Source organism: Tarenaya hassleriana, unplaced genomic scaffold (genome assembly GCF_000463585.1).
Source record: "Tarenaya hassleriana unplaced genomic scaffold, ASM46358v1 Cleome4, whole genome shotgun sequence".
In the NCBI taxonomy this organism is placed as follows: Eukaryota; Viridiplantae; Streptophyta; class Magnoliopsida; order Brassicales; family Cleomaceae; genus Tarenaya; species Tarenaya hassleriana.
Window position 1 is genome coordinate 448137 of NW_010966881.1, and position 18251 is coordinate 466387.

The 18251-nt window shown below is 36.5% G+C and overlaps 3 protein-coding genes and 1 long non-coding RNA gene across 9 annotated transcripts; 2 read left to right on the forward strand and 2 right to left on the reverse strand.

Moving 5' to 3' along the window:
• Positions 1–68: 68 nt before the first annotated feature.
• Positions 69–3275, reverse strand: LOC104823206 (OTU domain-containing protein 5-B-like). 6 transcript variants are annotated; one of them, XM_010554654.2, is made up of 11 exons: positions 3116–3272; positions 2077–2414; positions 1738–1961; positions 1510–1583; positions 1320–1374; positions 1162–1236; positions 1006–1079; positions 845–893; positions 684–768; positions 468–524; positions 69–340 (listed from the first exon to the last, which is right to left on the reverse strand). In XM_010554654.2, exons 2-11 carry the CDS (start codon positions 2369–2371, stop codon positions 285–287), a joined length of 1044 nt encoding a protein of 347 aa, XP_010552956.1. In that variant the 5' UTR covers positions 2372–2414; positions 3116–3272; the 3' UTR covers positions 69–284. The 6 variants fall into 6 exon arrangements, 5 of the variants coding, with proteins under 5 accessions (XP_010552956.1, XP_010552959.1, XP_010552954.1 ...); XR_773319.2 differs by having other exon boundaries at positions 300–340; positions 468–768; positions 3116–3275; XM_010554657.2 differs by lacking the exon at positions 69–340 and having other exon boundaries at positions 433–591; positions 3116–3273.
• LOC104823205 lies at positions 3226–4121 on the forward strand. Its single transcript, XR_773318.1, has 2 exons — positions 3226–3310; positions 3950–4121. It is a non-coding gene; the product is annotated as an uncharacterized LOC104823205 (long non-coding RNA).
• Positions 4034–7183, reverse strand: LOC104823204 (ATPase ASNA1 homolog 2). The gene is made up of 11 exons (XM_010554651.2): positions 6906–7183; positions 6596–6807; positions 6438–6500; positions 6227–6337; positions 5697–5771; positions 5520–5588; positions 5387–5452; positions 5230–5304; positions 5053–5151; positions 4720–4854; positions 4034–4248 (listed from the first exon to the last, which is right to left on the reverse strand). Exons 1-11 carry the CDS (start codon positions 7105–7107, stop codon positions 4111–4113), a joined length of 1245 nt encoding a protein of 414 aa, XP_010552953.1. The 5' UTR covers positions 7108–7183; the 3' UTR covers positions 4034–4110.
• A 7962-nt stretch (positions 7184–15145) lies between these two features.
• LOC104824501 lies at positions 15146–16290 on the forward strand. The gene is made up of 4 exons (XM_010556608.1): positions 15146–15474; positions 15584–15649; positions 15805–16041; positions 16094–16290. The coding sequence occupies exons 1-4, from the start codon at positions 15261–15263 to the stop codon at positions 16288–16290; spliced, it is 714 nt and encodes a 237-aa protein (XP_010554910.1). The 5' UTR covers positions 15146–15260.
• Positions 16291–18251: the final 1961 nt, after the last annotated feature.

Sequence of the window (18251 nt, forward strand, 5' to 3'; positions counted from 1 at the left end):
CAGAATCAAACGCTTAAAACGCATTCTTCTGTGACACCCTTTTTCCATTGGTAAAGAACAAAGAAGCGTGCGAAAGATAGGTTTTCATTTGATGAGGGAAGCATTCTTCCAGCAAAAAGAAACAAACTGACAAAAACGATACACAGCTATTTAACGCCCTTTCTGTATACAGTAACGTTTCCCGAGCCAAAACTGTTTTACCAAATCAGTAAAAAAAAAGAGTAAGGATTTTTTTTAATATTTACAGCAGAAGAAGAGGAGGAGCAGAAGGAGAAGGAGACAGCTCAAAAGACCAAAAATTTCTTCTTCTTCTTGCTCTGTGGCAGCGGCAGCGGCAGCTCTGCAATGGTTCCAAAGAATAGAGAACACAGTTTCAAAAACATGTTACAGAAAGGATTCGAAAGACAGAGCTCAACTGGAACATTATCCATGCTACATCCATCCCCTTCTTGGTACAGAATCCATACCTCCTTCAGGGTATATTGAATTGTAATGCACCTCAGCCCAGAAGCTTAGGCATATAACTGATACAAACCCAGCACGGAAGAAGGGTTACCGTTTAATTGCTAATACGGCCAATAAACACACTCTCTGAAGCAAGAGAGAGAGAGAGAGAGAGAGAGAGATTTTCAGGAGCTGGAATGTAGTAAACAGAAAGTGTGATGCAACAGGATGAAACTTACGCCGGTTAGACTTCTGAATGTGAGGCAGGATCTCAATGTAACACGTATCCTTGAACGAAGTTATCACAAATATCCTCACACCAAACTGCACTTACAATGTGAAATCTAACGGATATGTGGTAAAGGATCAGATTAAGCTGTGTATATGTATACATACTCACCCAATCGGCCGTAGCTTGGAGAGTAACATGGTCACCCCATTCCCCGTTCCTATTTCGTCAAAGACAAAACAAACTCAGATGTTGTAAAATATTGGCTTTCATCTAAAAGATACGATGAAAACGAGTGAAAATAATGTGGGGATTGGGAAAGGTGTGTGAACCTTCTCATCTTTTTCAGATAGTCATTGTAAGCCATAGGAACATAACCCTCGTAGATCTCTCGGTTATACGCAAGCTGGTAAAACAATTGAACAAAAGAAAAAGAAGAGTGTAAAGCCCGAAAAGGAGGGGGAGATTTTCAATGGAATGTGCCCAACCTGATGAACAACTTGTTCCCTCACGGATTTGTGGTGATCAGGAGAGTGGTAAAGCTGATCTGACAATGAATGAAACTGAGACAAGATGATGAAATCTAGTGAGACACTACAAGAAATTCAACCAAACATGATAGAGATACAAGAAGAAAAGAACCAACCTGGCAGTTTCCATCTCCTTGAACCTTGTTCTCAACCAGACCATACAATTTTAATCTTTAAGAATGCATTGACATATGCACCACAAGAAGATCATTCAAAGTTTTAACACTTTGCTTAGAAACAATTTAAACAAAACTGTAAAACTGCATTGAAAGTGAAACTTTCGTAATTTATAAATGAGAAAACCACCTCTGGAGAAGCCGTTCATGATCTGAAGTCTGCTCATCCTCGGTTGGTATTTCTCCATTGATTTTTGGAACAAGCTACAACAAGCCATTAGAACACAGGTTTTAGCTCAAATAAAATCAGATGCCCCCTAGTCAGACACCGAGAAGAAATGTTTCCCGTCTGAAAATTTGCAACTTGAACACTTCCGAATAAGTATATATAACCATTGCTAAAAAAATGTGCACTTACAGGAACGGAGACCATCTGGTTCAATCTTTTTCCGACCACACTATCTAATGAACAAGAGTCATCATCATCATCATCATCATCCATGAGAAGCATATCTCGTGTTAGGGAGCTTTCTCCTTCTTGACTTCCTACACCTGCACCGTTCATGTCGTCCACATCTCCATAGTCTTTATGATTTCCACTTTCCTCAGGACTATCATTGGCTTCTCCTTGATTTTCTTGCCCTAGAGACGATAAATATTCACAATCATGACCCGGATTCTGAAAGCCACATTCAAAAAAAGGATGATTGATGATTGTACAGGCAAATATTATCAATGCAAGAACTCGAATATCCACCTTCTGGCCGAAACCACTCTTGCGAAACAACAGAAGACCGGCTGGAATTATCAAAACCCAATGCATCTGCATGAGCAAATCTAGACAATTCTTCTTGGTAAAGATGAGAAATAACCTCATCGTTTTGTACATAACCGGTCAAAGCTCCGTTATAACCTTCTCTAACTCGGCTATAAGTAACAGTGTCTGTCTCATACCGAGTAACACTACTGCAACAGCCAGCATTGGCAACAGTACAAACCTTCAGATCCTGGAGATCCCACCTAACAACATCTGGATCAAGTTCCTGCCCCATCACCTCGGTTTCTGCTCTTGCTTGTGAGAAGCTATCTCATAAACTGTAAATGGCAAAAAAAAAAAAAAAGAACAGATGATCATGTCTCTTGAACACAAGCTAACTAAATTCAACCAAGACAACCTCCACTGGTAATACCAGACAAAGAAATTGCATCTAACCACCTAGAAATGAACCAAACAATGGACAGGTGACATATGACTACGCTTGGTAACGACTCTTCCACAGAAAACTGTAAAGAATGATACATACCAATATATATATATATATATACATACAATGATCCAAGTCTGTCATGCATAGCGATTCCATTATTTTGTTTATCCCCATGGAACTCGATGTAGATAAAGTTATAAAAAACCTAGGAAACTTTTGGGAGATGACATAAAAACTTACCTGACTAGAAACACCAAAAGGGATTGGAATTCAAACAGATATGACCCGAACAAATAACTCATAAAACCCAGAAGAGAAAGATAGCAACTTAAGTTGAAAGCTTCACAACAGGACAACAATGGCCGAAAACCCTAAAACCCCAGAACGTCGACTTCCATAAACCTGACGCTAAAATCATCACCCGGGAACCAAACAAAACCAAATCCGCCAAAAACATACCAAACCCAATAAACTAAGAAATAAAATTTCTAAAAATTTTCAATTCGACAAAAAAAGAGAGAATTTAAGTCCCAAGAGAGACTAAAATAGAAAAAAGTAAAGCAAACAGAAAGAACGTAGGGCACCAACCTCAGAAACCTAAGAGATGAAAATCGCTGAGACCAGGAAGAAAAGGGTTTTGGATCAAAGAAAAAGCAGAGATGGATTTGGGTTTCAGACCAGACAAAAAATCGCAGCCGCTGAAGAAGAAGAAAGCCGGCGGATTTGACGTTCACGACGGAGACGGTTAAGATTATCGTGACTTCTCCTTACAGAAACGCCACGGTTTGCCCACGTGTCACCTCCTCATTGATGCTATCATCACTGTCTTCTTTTCCCTTTTTTAAATTTGTTTTGAACAAAAATCTTCACTCTTTAAAAAAAAATTATATTAATTTTTTAATTAAAGTAAAAATTTGTAAAAAAAATAGCAACAAAAATCTAAGTAGATATAATTTTATGAAATGAACAAATAAAACAAAATATCATCTTATATATATAATTCAGTTTAATTGGAGACAAGTTCCGAGGTTTAATAAGGGGACATGGACATTGTTTAGAAATTATCAATCGCCAATTAAGCTTTTACAATAAAATTTCATATACCATCATTATGTTTACACATCCAAAGTTTCTAAATTATTAATTACCACTCACATTAATGCCAACCAATTGCATTTTGGTTCACTGTTACAACATTTTAAATAAAATAAATATCTAATTATAATCATAAACCCACTTTCCATCATACACAATCGTTGTTCAAACTCATTTAAATCCCTAGAATAATGGAAAATTATGTTCCTTGGGATCTATTTCTAAACATATTGTTGGTCAATTCATTATATGATACAAATACAAAAGGTTCTAGAGTCTCTGACTCATCAAGAGGGTTTACCTATACTGATCACTGATTTGGTGCAGCAATTACAGAAGGATGATAGTGAAAAGCAGAAGCGGACAAGAAGCTTTGCCTGTTGTAGTAACAGAAATGGAAGACATGTGAGAGACAGAAGAGAAGCTTCATGGTGTTTTTATTATGGTTTTATCATGTTTCTTGTACAAGTCATTTGATGTTCCTCCCCTCATTTCCATATGATATCGCCCAGAAACCGAAGAGCAGGAACTCCTCTGATCTCCATATCCACCATTGGAGATTCGATCAGCTCCAAGCTCGATAGTTCTTGATCGTTTCTTATCATTTCCAGAGCCCGCATCTGATCCTGCAAAAACAACATATTCCCCGTTTCCGAGCGTTGAATCTTTGATACCATCACAGGTTACAAACGCAAGAACGTGGCGTCACTCTTTCGTGCTCGTGAAAAAAGACCCGGGATTTAGATGCTTTGATACTCGAGGATCAAACACGATGAGGGCAAACCCTGAAAAGGGCGACTCGTTTTCATGCTTGAGAGAAAGAATCTAACTTTGATTCTTTGATCGCTGCAGAATGTTCTCGTGGAAAAAAGAAACCGAGTTTCTTGACCATTTGCAGAACAGGCACAAGCCAGAGCAGGATTGTGTCCGATCATTATTCGGGATATTGTCATTATACGGGATATTGTCATAGAATTCCATGGTTCAATGTTATCCCTTGCAACCATTATTGTCTTAAGAAGCCATTGCTAACGAGCTTTAGAAGAAAGGCCAAGAGCTGATGAGAGACAGAGAGAGAGAGATATGTACATATATACCTTTCTCTTCATGGCACAGAATTTGCAGTCTGAGGAAGTTGGAGGGAGGATCTGATTTACGATGAGTCTCTTCACGGGAACACTTTCCTTCATCAACGAAGCACGTAATCTAGACGACTCGCTCACTGCCATCACCTTTAGAAACAGATAAACCGGGAAAGAGACACCGTGAATAAATATCGAGAAAAACCCTCCATAGGGACAAGTGGCTCTTACAGGAACCAAACACATAGACAAGATACAGTCAATAGCTACTTTCTCTTAAACAAGACAAACTTTTCGGTATAAACCCTAATACTTGCAAGCAATGGTTTCAGTGTGGAGAAACGTTACCGTAGGGATAGTGACAATGACAAATTCTGTTGCTTCTGTGTCACGGAAAAGCTCACGAACTTTTACCATCCTCTCCCTCAATCTCTCCAATTTGTCAGCCTTTCCGAGAAAGAAAACTTCATATAAATGATACAGTGAACTTAAAATCAAATAACTGCTAATATACACAAATCTTACAGCATCCGGCCGGTTTTCTTCTTGGCCAAAGACAGATTTAATCGCTGAAGTAGCTGAAGATATTTTATGCTTAAGCTGTAGAAGCCGAACCAAAATTCACAATCAGAAAAATTTACTCGAAAAACATGAAAAGAAAAATAATTCTCGATGTTCCTACCTTCAGTATTTTACCTATGGATGCGTCCAGAAAGTCAGGTAACGAGAGTAGCCTTAGAGTATGTCCCTGCGATTTAATAACAAACGTGCTCAAGCATTCATAGAGAAGGATGTAAATCACAGAGCCTCCTTACTGTTGGTGCTGTATCAAAGACTATTCTGGTGAACATTCCATACTCGGGTGAATCCAAAAATTGAATGACCTGCAAAAAGGGTTCATCGTAATCGCCAAGCGAGGAAAAAAAAGGTATCAGATGAAACAAAACAGGAGAAGTTAGAGAGCAATATAGAGAGAAGGATATAAGTACAACCTTAGATATGGCAATGGCTTCATCCAGTCCAGGAGGCGGAGTGTCAAGCAACTCTCCGAGTTTTAATTCCCCCAACTTCATCGAATTCCAACATCATAAAACCAAAGTCAGCATCAAACGAAGAAGATTTAACGGGCAACTAAAAATATATCGAAGATATACCACTTCTGCTTAACGATTACCCAAAACGTTACATTGGGGATATTATCCAAAAGCAGCAGGCAGAACACAACAAGATGAACTAGTAAGAAGCTACAAGAACTGAGAAATGTATCGATGCAAGCTATTCAGAAGAACACAACTACTCAAAATCTATTGCATATTGGGTCAGTGTCAAGCTAGAAGAAACAACCGACAAAAGATCATTTGACGCTACTTTCAGATTGGTTCTTTTCAAATACATCGGCATAGGGCTTCTCATAATCTATGGTTGAATCATTTTTTCACGTTTCTCTGTCCATAGAAGATTTCTAGTAATGCATTCGGTTTCATTTTGTGTAAAAAAAACATTTGATAGATAGGACTGATACCTGTTCAACAAGCATTCCCAGTCCCATACCATCCATGAAATCCTTGATGCCACTCCCACCGTCCTTCTGTGTGACACTACGGAATTCTTCCCTCGCCTTCTCGGGGTTTATCTGTTGCATCTCTATAAATTAAGCTACTGAGTGAAGAAACTAAGAATCCCCACAAAACCCTAACTACAGAACAGCAGTTTACTGTCTGCTTCAGACGTACCTCGAGAGCAAACAATGGCGATTCAGGCCCTTCAACAGGTACAAGCATTCCTCCGGTCAAGTCCTGCACAAAACGGAACACAGAACCAATAAAAACCCATAAACAAATCCAAATCACAGAACAAGAAAGACCAGTCCTTTACACAGATCTGATCATGCCTGAGCGAAAGAATCACTCAAGGAATGAGCTGGATCCGTAGAAACCACAAGGGTTGGGTGCCCATTGTTGGCGAATTTGACAGCCAATGAAGCAGCACAACTAGTTTTCCCTACTCCTCCTTTCCCGCCAAGCATGTAATACTTCCGTTTCGTGTCCGAAACCATATCGTCGAATCCCGACACGGTTTCCGCCGGACTCGCCACCGATTTCACTAAACCCAGAAACATAAAGCAGCACATACTATTCAATCCCTCAGAACATCTATCTACACGATACGTAAAACGATGTTTCATGAGCCAGAATCCGGACCTTGAAGCGAGTTTCTGAGGCGATTCTGTCGGACGGAGAGCGAGAGGCGCGAAGGGTAGATGAGGGAAGTGGATGGGCAGATATTTTTGGGGGAGAAAGAGCAGAAATCGATGCCCATCATCGGATTTCTTCGTGAGAATCTGGATTTGCAGAGAGGAGATGAAGATATAGAAGAAGACCAAGAGAGTGTCGCCATTTTCATCGCCCAAGCTCTTCTTCCCTTTCCACAAAGCGCTGAGAGACCAGAGGAAGAGGAGGAGAAGAGAACAACGTCGCGATTTCCGAGTGAATTATATATACCCTTACAAAATCCTTAGATTAAAATCATTTCTTTTCATCCTATACCTTGCTCGAATTAAATAATATATAATATCAGAATTAAACATAAAAAAAATCCAATAAAAATAATTCTTATACGATATATAGATAAAATAAACTTGAAATGAACATAAGAATAAAATTTTTAAATTTTTTTAACATTTTTGTTAACAAAAACTGAATTTGAATAAAACAGGAATTGAATTTTAATGAATTTCTGCCTTAATTGAACGAGTGGAAAATCAGCGATCCATTCATATTCTAAGCCGAATCTTACATGTATATTATTATGAAACAAAAATATTGCGATATTTAATATTATCATATGGTAATAATTCCTTCAATGGTATAAATTTTAGTCATAGCGTAGTTTCAAGAAACTCTGAAACGTATAAATTTTTAGAATACACTCAATAACATTTTGCAAGTTCGGGAATATACTCCCACACATTTTATAAATTTAAAAATTATAATGATATATTTTTATAAATTTAACAAGTGAAAAATTTAAGAATTATTAGTTTTACACTGTCATTATTAGAATATTTACACTTTTTTATATTCATTATTTGCATAGTAAACGAGTATATTTACATGTAATATCCACCGTCCACGTGTCTTCGTACAATCCGACGGCTGACGATTCGTTAGGCTATTTTCCTGGGCCGGACAGGGCAAGTCCAAGTCATGTCATGTCCTTTTGCTTGGGTTGGACATAGACACTATGGGCTTGATAAACCGGTCCAATACATTGAACTCCAACCTCGAACTCGTATCCATTATTTTATTTTTGTCATCGCCGACAAAAATAATATACCAATACCTAAATTTTAATTTATAAATATATGAATTGCTTAAAAAATAAACTCTAAGATCCCAATTTTTTTCCTTTTCAAACGTTTTACCGAAGATACATCTTATTTTAATAAATTTAAAAATGTTTCGATCAATTAGTTATCAAAAGGTTTAAATTTACACCATGGTTGATTTCACTTATAGATCCCAAAATAATTTGAATATTTATTAGATGTTTAGTTCTAACAAAATGATTCTCATTTGTAAATTGGGTAATTTAAATATCCATCAGTTGATTATTTTCAATAGTTCATGTATCAATAGGGTTTTTTTATATTAAATCAAGTCATTGCAAAAAAAAAAAAAAAAGCTGAGAAAGCAATGAGCTATTTTGATTAAAGATTTGTATTTATCTGGTAATTTTCCACTTCATTTAAAAACTTGAAAGAAAAATAAAAACACAACTAATTCTGTGTCATGACATTATTTGCAAATGATGGAACTACAAGAATACTCACATAGACATATATGTAACACACAAGAGGGGAAATTTATAGAAAAAAAAGTATAATAATTGAGGGGGGGGGGGTTGGGTCATTGTCTTATAATGGATATAGTTTTAACAAAAATAATCATTACATATATAACTAAATTATTATTTTCCATTTAGGATTCATTAGGAATGCCGTGCTGTTAGACGTTAGAATCGATTTCTATAAAAATTTGGTTATGCACATGCTCGTATTTTTTTTTTTGTATCGTTACAGTTCACTTTGAACAGACTTGGACAACAAATTGTCCAAACTTTTATATAATGGGTGTTCTTTGACTTCCACATACATACATACATACATACGTACGTACGTACGTACGTACATACATATATATATATACGTGTATGTATATATGTATATATGAGTAGGTTTTATAAAAGGTTGTATGTATCATGTAAATGTTACATCGTTCGTGGTAAAACTGAATCTCATCGATTAAATGGGCCGTATCGTTGGAATTGGCCCAATACTTATCAAAACGCATTTTATTGGCCCATATATATATATATTCGAAAAAAATAGGGGCAATTTGCATAATATTATGAAATAGGAGAGGTAATTTGGTAAATGTATTAATGAGAAAAATGGTATCAAGAGCCTCTGTAATTTCTAGTTTTCATCTTTGATTTTTCTTTGGAGTATCGTTTCCGATGTCGAATCCGGCGGATTCTTCAACAGGAACTGTACATCCACCTTCGATCGCAAGTTCTTCATCATCATCTCAGCTGGATCCGTATGCAAATCCGTTGTATCTTCATGCCGGAGACTCATCGAGCTTAACTCTAGCTACAGAGAAGCTAATCGGTGAGGGAAACTACAATTTGTGGTCTCGATCGATCATCAAGGCACTGAGCCCGAAGAACAAGCTTGGATTTGTATATGGAACCATTCCTCGACCTGATGAAGCGCATCCTGACTTTGGAGCATGGATGCGTTGCAATGATTTGGTATGTTCTTGGTTGAACAACTCTGTTGCTACTGATATTAAGCACTTGACGATGTATATAGACATCGCAAGTGATATCTGGAAACACTTAGAAAGGACTTACAAACAGACGAATGTTTCGAAAGTTTATTCAATTCAGCATCAGGTAGATTCGTTATATCAAGGAGCTATGGATCTGAATGGATATTATCATAAGTTGACTACTCTTTGGGAAGAATTGAAGAATTTTGATCTGATGCCTAGTTGTACTTGTGGTAGATGAAACTGTGATGCAGATGCCAAATGGCATAAGTTCTATGAAAGGCGAAATGTAGTGAAGTTTTTTATGAGGTTGAATGAGTCATATACTGCTGCTAGAAGACAGATTTTGATGATAGAGCCACTTCCAGATTTGACTCGTACATATAATATGATTGTTCAAGAAGAACAACAGAGATTGAATTACAATCAGCCGATGGATTCAGTAGCTTTTCAATCCTCTACACCTTATCAAGCTTCACATCAGAAGCCAAGGAATCAATATCAGTCCTCTTCTCAACAGTCAACGTTTCAGAATTCAAATAAGCCAAGGCTTCATTGCACACATTGTGGGATGAACAATCATACTGTGGATAAGTGCTACAAGATTCATGGCTATCCTCAAGGGAACAATTGGCAAAATCGACAAGGATCGCAGAAACCTCGTACCTTTAGTAGCAACAGACCAAATAACCATATTAATATGGTTAATACTGGAGGGACATAAGTTGATGATAAGGTTTCTGTACATACTCGGCCAGGTTTTGATGAAAAGGCTGAGGCTCTCCTTGCACAGTTTACTTCTCAGCTTCAGGGACTAAGGCATTCTTTCAAGGACATGGACTTAACAGCTAATCCTCATCAGCCAATTCCTCACCAGCAAAACTCCTTCTCACATAACTTTACCCAACCTAACTCACCAGGTATTTCTCATTCCATCTTTTCAGCTTTAAAAACATCTGTTTCTTTGCCGCATGTGTGTTGGATTTTGGATATAGGAGCAAGTAGTCATGTCTGTTGTGATTTGTCCTTATTCTCTGATATACAAACCATTCCATCTGTGACAATCACATTACCTACTGGTACATCGATTGTTGTTTCACAGTCAGGCACTATACATATCTCTTCACATCTGATTCTTTATTCAGTTTTATTTGTGCCTTCCTTTTGCTATAATCTTTTGAGTATAAGTGCCTTGACTAAAAACATTCCTTATACAGTGACTTTTTCTCACGATACTTACCTCATTCAGGACCCTACTCGGGACTTGATGATTGGCAAGGGTGAGCAAAAGCATAATCTGTACATTTTGGAACTGCAGAATCCTTCATCCATTCGTTATTCTCTTCCAACTTCTCTTTGTACTGCAGTTTCCACAGCCAATATTGATGTATGACATCAAAGATTGGGACATCCCTCTTTTCTCAAAGTCAAGTCTCTTGGCAATTCTTTAGAGATTGTTTTTACAGATTTAAATACTCAGTTTGAACATTGCTCTATATGTCCAGTTGCTAAGCAGAAACAACTTTCTTTTCCTGTTTCTGGCAAATTGTCTACTCATCCTTTTGATTTGATACATATTGATATATGGGGACCTTTTCATGTTTCAACTCCAGAAGGCTATAGATATTTTTTAACTATTGTAGATGATTGTTCAAGGGTTACATGGATTTATCTTTTGAGAACAAAATCTTATGTTTCAGCAAAGTTTGTTAGTTTTCTGAATCTGATTGAAACTCAGTTTTCTGCTCGAGTAAAAACAGTAAGATCGGACAATGCTCCAGAATTGAAGTTTACAAACCTGTTTGATCAAAAAGGGATTGTTCATTATTTTTCTTGTCCATATACCCCTGAGCAAAACTCAGTTGTTGAAAGAAAACATCAACATGTTTTAAATATAGCTCGATCTCTCTTGTTTCAGTCAAATGTACCTTTACAATTCTGGGGTGAATGTGTTTTAACTGCAGCTTATTTGATAAATCGCATTCCAACACCTGTTTTGCAGCAAAAATCTCCATTTGAAGTTTTAATGTCCAAGAAACCTGAGTATTCACACCTTAAGATTTTTGGTTGTTTATGTTATGCTGGAACACTTTTAAAAGACAGACACAAGTTTTCTCCAAGAGCAAAAGCTTCAGTTTTCCTTGGTTATCCACAAGGTGTTAAGGGATATAAAGTTTTGGATCTTGAAACATATCAGGTCTCTATATCTCAAAATGTGATTTTTCAAGAGGACAAATTTTCTTTTCATACAGATTCTATTCCTCAGTCCACACAGAATTTCTTTCCCTCTGTGTCTTCAGATTCATACTTTCTTTATGATTCTGTTCAGCCTCATCTTTCTCAAATTCCAACATCTTCTGTGCCTTCTGTTGTTAATGACTCTAATCATGTTGTTAACACAGAAGAAGACCGTATATCAGAGAATATAGGCAAACTCAGTAGACATACTCGACCTCCTGCATACTTATCTGACTATCATTGCTACCACATAACCCATACTAGACCTCCTCTTCCTTCACAGACCACACCATATCCTTTATCCTCTTTTCTGTCTTATGACAAACTTCATTCTTCCTATAAAAACTATGCCCTTTCTATATCCACTGAACCTGATCCCACATGTTTTACTAAGGCTGTTAAGTTTAGTCATTGGAAAGATGCAATGAAACTGGAGCTAGAAGCTCTGTCAAGGACGAGTACTTGGATTATATGTGATCTGCCACAGGGAAAGCAACCAATTGGTTGTAAATGGGTTTTTAAAACCAAGTATAATGTTGATGGTACAGTAGAAAGGTATAAAGCAAGGTTGGTTGCAAAAGGTTACACTCAAGTTGAATGGATAGATTATGTGGAGACTTTTAGTCCAGTGGCAAAATTGACTTCGGTTAGATTGCTTATTGCCTTAGCTGCTGCAAATAATTGGATCTTAGATCAAATGGATGTGTCAAATGCATTCTTGAATGGAGATTTAGATGAGGAGATCTATATGTCTTTACCTCCCGGATTTGCTCAGCTTCAGGGGGAGCATGTTTCGAAGACTTCTGTTTGTAAACTTCAAAAATCACTTTATGGATTGAAGCAAGCCTCTAGACAATGGAATCAGAAATTGACTAGTGTGTTGGTGGAGGCTGGTTATGTGCAATCACATGCTGATAATTCTTTATTTGTCAAGAAGAATGAGAGTTTAATTGTTGCAGCATTGATATATGTTGATGATATTTTAGTCACAGGGAATGATAAAAATATGGTTCAACAATTGAAGGATACTCTGCATGCTCAGTTCTTGGTCAAGGACTTGGGACAATTAAAATTCTTTCTCGGGCTTGAAGTTGCAAGGTCTCAAAGAGGTATTTTCCTCTGTCAACGAAAGTATTCTTTGGAATTGTTGGAGGAATTTGGTTACTTAGGATGTAAACCTGCTGTTACACTTATTGATTCAAGGTTGAAGTTGACAAAGGAGTCTGGAGATTTATTGACTGATGCTTCTCATTATAGAAAGCTTATTGGAAAACTGATTTATCTTGCTGTTACTCGTCCGGATATCTCGTTTTCTGTCAATAAGCTTTCTCAGTTTATGGCTCAACCTAGAACAGAACATCTCTCTGCAGCATATAGAGTTCTTCGATATTTGAAAGGTGCTCCTGCTAAAGGGCTTATGTATGCTGCTGATTCTCCTATGGTTTTGTCTGGGTTTAGTGATGCTGATTGGGCATCTTGCCCTGATACTAGACGATCAGTTACTGGATTTTGTGTTTTCTTGGGATCTAGCTTGATTTCATGGAAAAGCAAGAAACAAGTGAATGTTTCTAGGAGCAGTGCTAAATCTGAGTATAGGGCTTTGGCTCAGACTAGCTGTGAACTTACTTGGATTGCTTCATTGCTTCGAGAATTGTCTATTTCAGTTCCATTGCCTGTTACTCTCCATTGTGATTCACAATCTGCCCTACACATTGCTGGAAATCCAGTTTATCATGAGAGGACAAAGTATATAGAATTGGATTACCATGTGGTTAGGGAGAAGATCAAGAGTGGTTTCATCAAGACTCAGTATGTGGCTTCTGTTGATCAAGTTGCTGACCTTTTAACAAAGTCATTGTCTGCTGATAAGATGAACCATTTGTTGATCAAGATGGGCATTCAAAGTTTGTATGCTCTATCTTGAGGGGGAGTAATAGAAGACTATGTCTTTAGCGTTGGTTCAATTGGTTTTCGGTTTAGTTTTGATTCTGGTTTATTTTGGTTTAGTGATGCACATTTGAGTTGGTTTTGGTTTTCGTATTTCTTGAGTTTGTATAAGTAGAACTGTTTTTCTACTTTTGAATACAAGAGAAAATTTCCACAATTTGTTTCTTCCGCATTCTCTCGATCTCCGATTTCAAAATAAATTTTTGATTAGATAGTAAGCACCGACCAACACATTTATAGAATTATATATATGGATACATAATAATTTGAGAAGATATAAAAAAATACAAACAAAAATATATAAAATGGACAAATGTATATAGAATATGGTTTACCAAAAAAAAGTATATTATGAAGACAATATTTTTGTTATCTTCCTTTGGTAGTGTATTTTCTGTGTTATTTATTTTATATCAAACGTGAAAACGAAAAAAAAAAATACGATCATAAGTAACTACTTTGAGACAGTGATTATTTATATCAATATATATATATATATATATACACACACACACACACTTTCCCGGTAGGTACGAGGTAGTTTTCTGTCTTTATATGACACAACAAATATGTATTACAACCCACATATTTTTATTAATTTAATTTTTTTTTGAAGCACATGGAATTTGTTGTATTTGAGATTTAAGAAAGCCTCCCTCGGTTGGGAGCCTCGACTATATATGATTAAGTCTTTCCTTTGACATGTCATTTCCCCGAAATGGTTACTGATATAAAATTTAATATTGCATAAGAAAAAAAAAACAATATCATACACACACACACACATATATGTGTGTATATATATATATGGCGGTTACGGTTGTATAATATTATTCGGCCTTACCAAATTTCCAATGATTGTTTTGTTGGTTGAATTGAATATTATCTAATGATACAATCAGTAATAAATGGTCTATAATTTTTTTTCCCAAGTACACGCTTACCCTTTTAATTCCAAAAATTTCTACGATCTAACAAATAAAATAAATATATTATTCAATTTTGTATATCCACCAACCTGAATACCAAAAAAAAATGTATATCCAAAATATTACTCTGTAAATTTGTATATTTTTGCACATATACTCAATTTTTTATGTTGAGCCATATATATGTGATTTGTAAACTAATAATTATTGATATTTTTCAATTTAAATAGGACTATGTATGTCATGTTTGATCCAGATTAGTCAACGATGACATATTTCAACTATAGTATATACATAGATATGTATGTATGTATGTATGCATGTATGTATGTATGTATCTACTAGAAGGGTTTACAGAGAGGAAAGCCAATGGTATGGGAAGAGTCAGCCCCCTTCCTTGGTTTCTTCCACACGGCTCTTCCCAAAATTGCCAAATATGAAAAATACCTACAAAGCCATACAAAGTTGAATCTAACGTCACCATACCCTCTCTCTCTCTCTCCCCCTCCAAAGATATATATAAACCCTAGTTTGCAAAGAAGAGGAGAAGCAGTCTCTCTCTCTCTCTTTCTCTCTCCAGTCCATAGATTGCTTGGGTTGCAAGTAAATGGGGAGGCAGCAAAGGCTGTTGCATAACCTGAAGAAGGGAGAACAGATGAAAGAGCAGGAATTTGGTCGGCTTCTTTCATATGCCGAAGTGTTCACCAAGAGATCGAAGCCGAAGCTTATCTCACTTCTTCTCTTCTCTCTTCTCTCTGGTTGCTTCATCTTCGCTCCTCACCTCCTCTGTTTTTCTCCCCCTTCTGCTCTCTCCCCACTCGGTATGTTCACCTTCCCTGAACTGTTCATGTCGTGGTACAAAGCATATATTTTGTTTTCAGTCTTGTTTTTTCTTGCTGTTCTGAACTGTTCTTGTTCCGGGTTTTACAGGTTCTGTAAAAGCGAGTGATGTTCATAGCCATACCCTTCTCTCCATGCCTTCCACTGTATCGGATGGTTAGTACTTAAGCATTCTCAGAAGATTAGCCGTATAACTTCAGACAACACACTTTTAAGCATCAGGCGAAAGATTCTTGCAGAACAAACTGTCGTCATGATCTGTTTCTGGTCTGATCATATTGAAATTTGTTTCTTCTGGTGAATATATGCAGAGGGTATGTGGTGTGACAGAACAGGATTCCGCACAGACATCTGTTTCATGAAAGGCGATATCAGAACACACTCGCCTTCTTCTTCAATCTTGGTCTACACCGGCTCACAAGACAGATCAGACGGTTTCACCAACCATGCCTCTCATGAAAAGATCAAACCCTATACCAGGAAATGGGAGGCGAGCGTAATGGATACCATTACCGAGCTAAACCTTGTCTATTTCAGTTCCATTGCCTGTTACTCTCCATTGTGATTCACAATCTGCCCTACACATTGCTGGAAATCCAGTTTATCATGAGAGGACAAAGTATATAGAATTGGATTACCATGTGGTTAGGGAGAAGATCAAGAGTGGTTTCATCAAGACTCAGTATGTGGCTTCTGTTGATCAAGTTGCTGACCTTTTAACAAAGTCATTGTCTGCTGATAAGATGAACCATTTGTTGATCAAGATGGGCATTCAAAGTTTGTATGCTCTATCTTGAGGGGGAGTAATAGAAGACTATGTCTTTAGCGTTGGTTCAATTGGTTTTCGGTTTAGTTTTGATTCTGGTTTATTTTGGTTTAGTGATGCACATTTGAGTTGGTTTTGGTTTTCGTATTTCTTGAGTTTGTATAAGTAGAACTGTTTTTCTACTTTTGAATACAAGAGAAAATTTCCACAATTTGTTTCTTCCGCATTCTCTCGATCTCCGATTTCAAAATAAATTTTTGATTAGATAGTAAGCACCGACCAACACATTTATAGAATTATATATATGGATACATAATAATTTGAGAAGATATAAAAAAATACAAACAAAAATATATAAAATGGACAAATGTATATAGAATATGGTTTACCAAAAAAAAGTATATTATGAAGACAATATTTTTGTTATCTTCCTTTGGTAGTGTATTTTCTGTGTTATTTATTTTATATCAAACGTGAAAACGAAAAAAAAAAATACGATCATAAGTAACTACTTTGAGACAGTGATTATTTATATCAATATATATATATATATATATACACACACACACACACTTTCCCGGTAGGTACGAGGTAGTTTTCTGTCTTTATATGACACAACAAATATGTATTACAACCCACATATTTTTATTAATTTAATTTTTTTTTGAAGCACATGGAATTTGTTGTATTTGAGATTTAAGAAAGCCTCCCTCGGTTGGGAGCCTCGACTATATATGATTAAGTCTTTCCTTTGACATGTCATTTCCCCGAAATGGTTACTGATATAAAATTTAATATTGCATAAGAAAAAAAAAACAATATCATACACACACACACACATATATGTGTGTATATATATATATGGCGGTTACGGTTGTATAATATTATTCGGCCTTACCAAATTTCCAATGATTGTTTTGTTGGTTGAATTGAATATTATCTAATGATACAATCAGTAATAAATGGTCTATAATTTTTTTTCCCAAGTACACGCTTACCCTTTTAATTCCAAAAATTTCTACGATCTAACAAATAAAATAAATATATTATTCAATTTTGTATATCCACCAACCTGAATACCAAAAAAAAATGTATATCCAAAATATTACTCTGTAAATTTGTATATTTTTGCACATATACTCAATTTTTTATGTTGAGCCATATATATGTGATTTGTAAACTAATAATTATTGATATTTTTCAATTTAAATAGGACTATGTATGTCATGTTTGATCCAGATTAGTCAACGATGACATATTTCAACTATAGTATATACATAGATATGTATGTATGTATGTATGCATGTATGTATGTATGTATCTACTAGAAGGGTTTACAGAGAGGAAAGCCAATGGTATGGGAAGAGTCAGCCCCCTTCCTTGGTTTCTTCCACACGGCTCTTCCCAAAATTGCCAAATATGAAAAATACCTACAAAGCCATACAAAGTTGAATCTAACGTCACCATACCCTCTCTCTCTCTCTCCCCCTCCAAAGATATATATAAACCCTAGTTTGCAAAGAAGAGGAGAAGCAGTCTCTCTCTCTCTCTTTCTCTCTCCAGTCCATAGATTGCTTGGGTTGCAAGTAAATGGGGAGGCAGCAAAGGCTGTTGCATAACCTGAAGAAGGGAGAACAGATGAAAGAGCAGGAATTTGGTCGGCTTCTTTCATATGCCGAAGTGTTCACCAAGAGATCGAAGCCGAAGCTTATCTCACTTCTTCTCTTCTCTCTTCTCTCTGGTTGCTTCATCTTCGCTCCTCACCTCCTCTGTTTTTCTCCCCCTTCTGCTCTCTCCCCACTCGGTATGTTCACCTTCCCTGAACTGTTCATGTCGTGGTACAAAGCATATATTTTGTTTTCAGTCTTGTTTTTTCTTGCTGTTCTGAACTGTTCTTGTTCCGGGTTTTACAGGTTCTGTAAAAGCGAGTGATGTTCATAGCCATACCCTTCTCTCCATGCCTTCCACTGTATGTATGCTGCTGATTCTCCT

Bases quoted from the DNA above. Each gene is read 5' to 3' on its own strand.
- LOC104823206 (XM_010554652.2), bottom strand. From the start codon at position 2,371: ATGGGGCAGGAACTTGATCCAGATGTTGTTAGGTGGGATCTCCAGGAT. The intron at 894-1,005 runs GTTCACACACCT...TTGACGAAATAG, and splicing joins TATCTGAAAAAGATGAGAAG to GAACGGGGAATGGGGTGACC. The intron at 769-844 runs GTGAGTATGTAT...TTGTAAGTGCAG, and splicing joins TCCAAGCTACGGCCGATTGG to TTTGGTGTGAGGATATTTGT.
- LOC104823204 (XM_010554651.2), bottom strand. From the start codon at position 7,107: ATGAAAATGGCGACACTCTCTTGGTCTTCTTCTATATCTTCATCTCCT. The intron at 6,501-6,595 runs GCATGATCAGAT...CGTTTTGTGCAG, and splicing joins TGAGTGATTCTTTCGCTCAG to GACTTGACCGGAGGAATGCT. The intron at 4,249-4,719 runs GTATATATGTAC...TTGTTTTTGCAG, and splicing joins TCTGTGCCATGAAGAGAAAG to GATCAGATGCGGGCTCTGGA.
- LOC104824501 (XM_010556608.1), top strand. From the start codon at position 15,261: ATGGGGAGGCAGCAAAGGCTGTTGCATAACCTGAAGAAGGGAGAACAG. The intron at 15,475-15,583 runs GTATGTTCACCT...CGGGTTTTACAG, and splicing joins TTCTGCTCTCTCCCCACTCG to GTTCTGTAAAAGCGAGTGAT. The intron at 15,650-15,804 runs GTTAGTACTTAA...GAATATATGCAG, and splicing joins GCCTTCCACTGTATCGGATG to AGGGTATGTGGTGTGACAGA.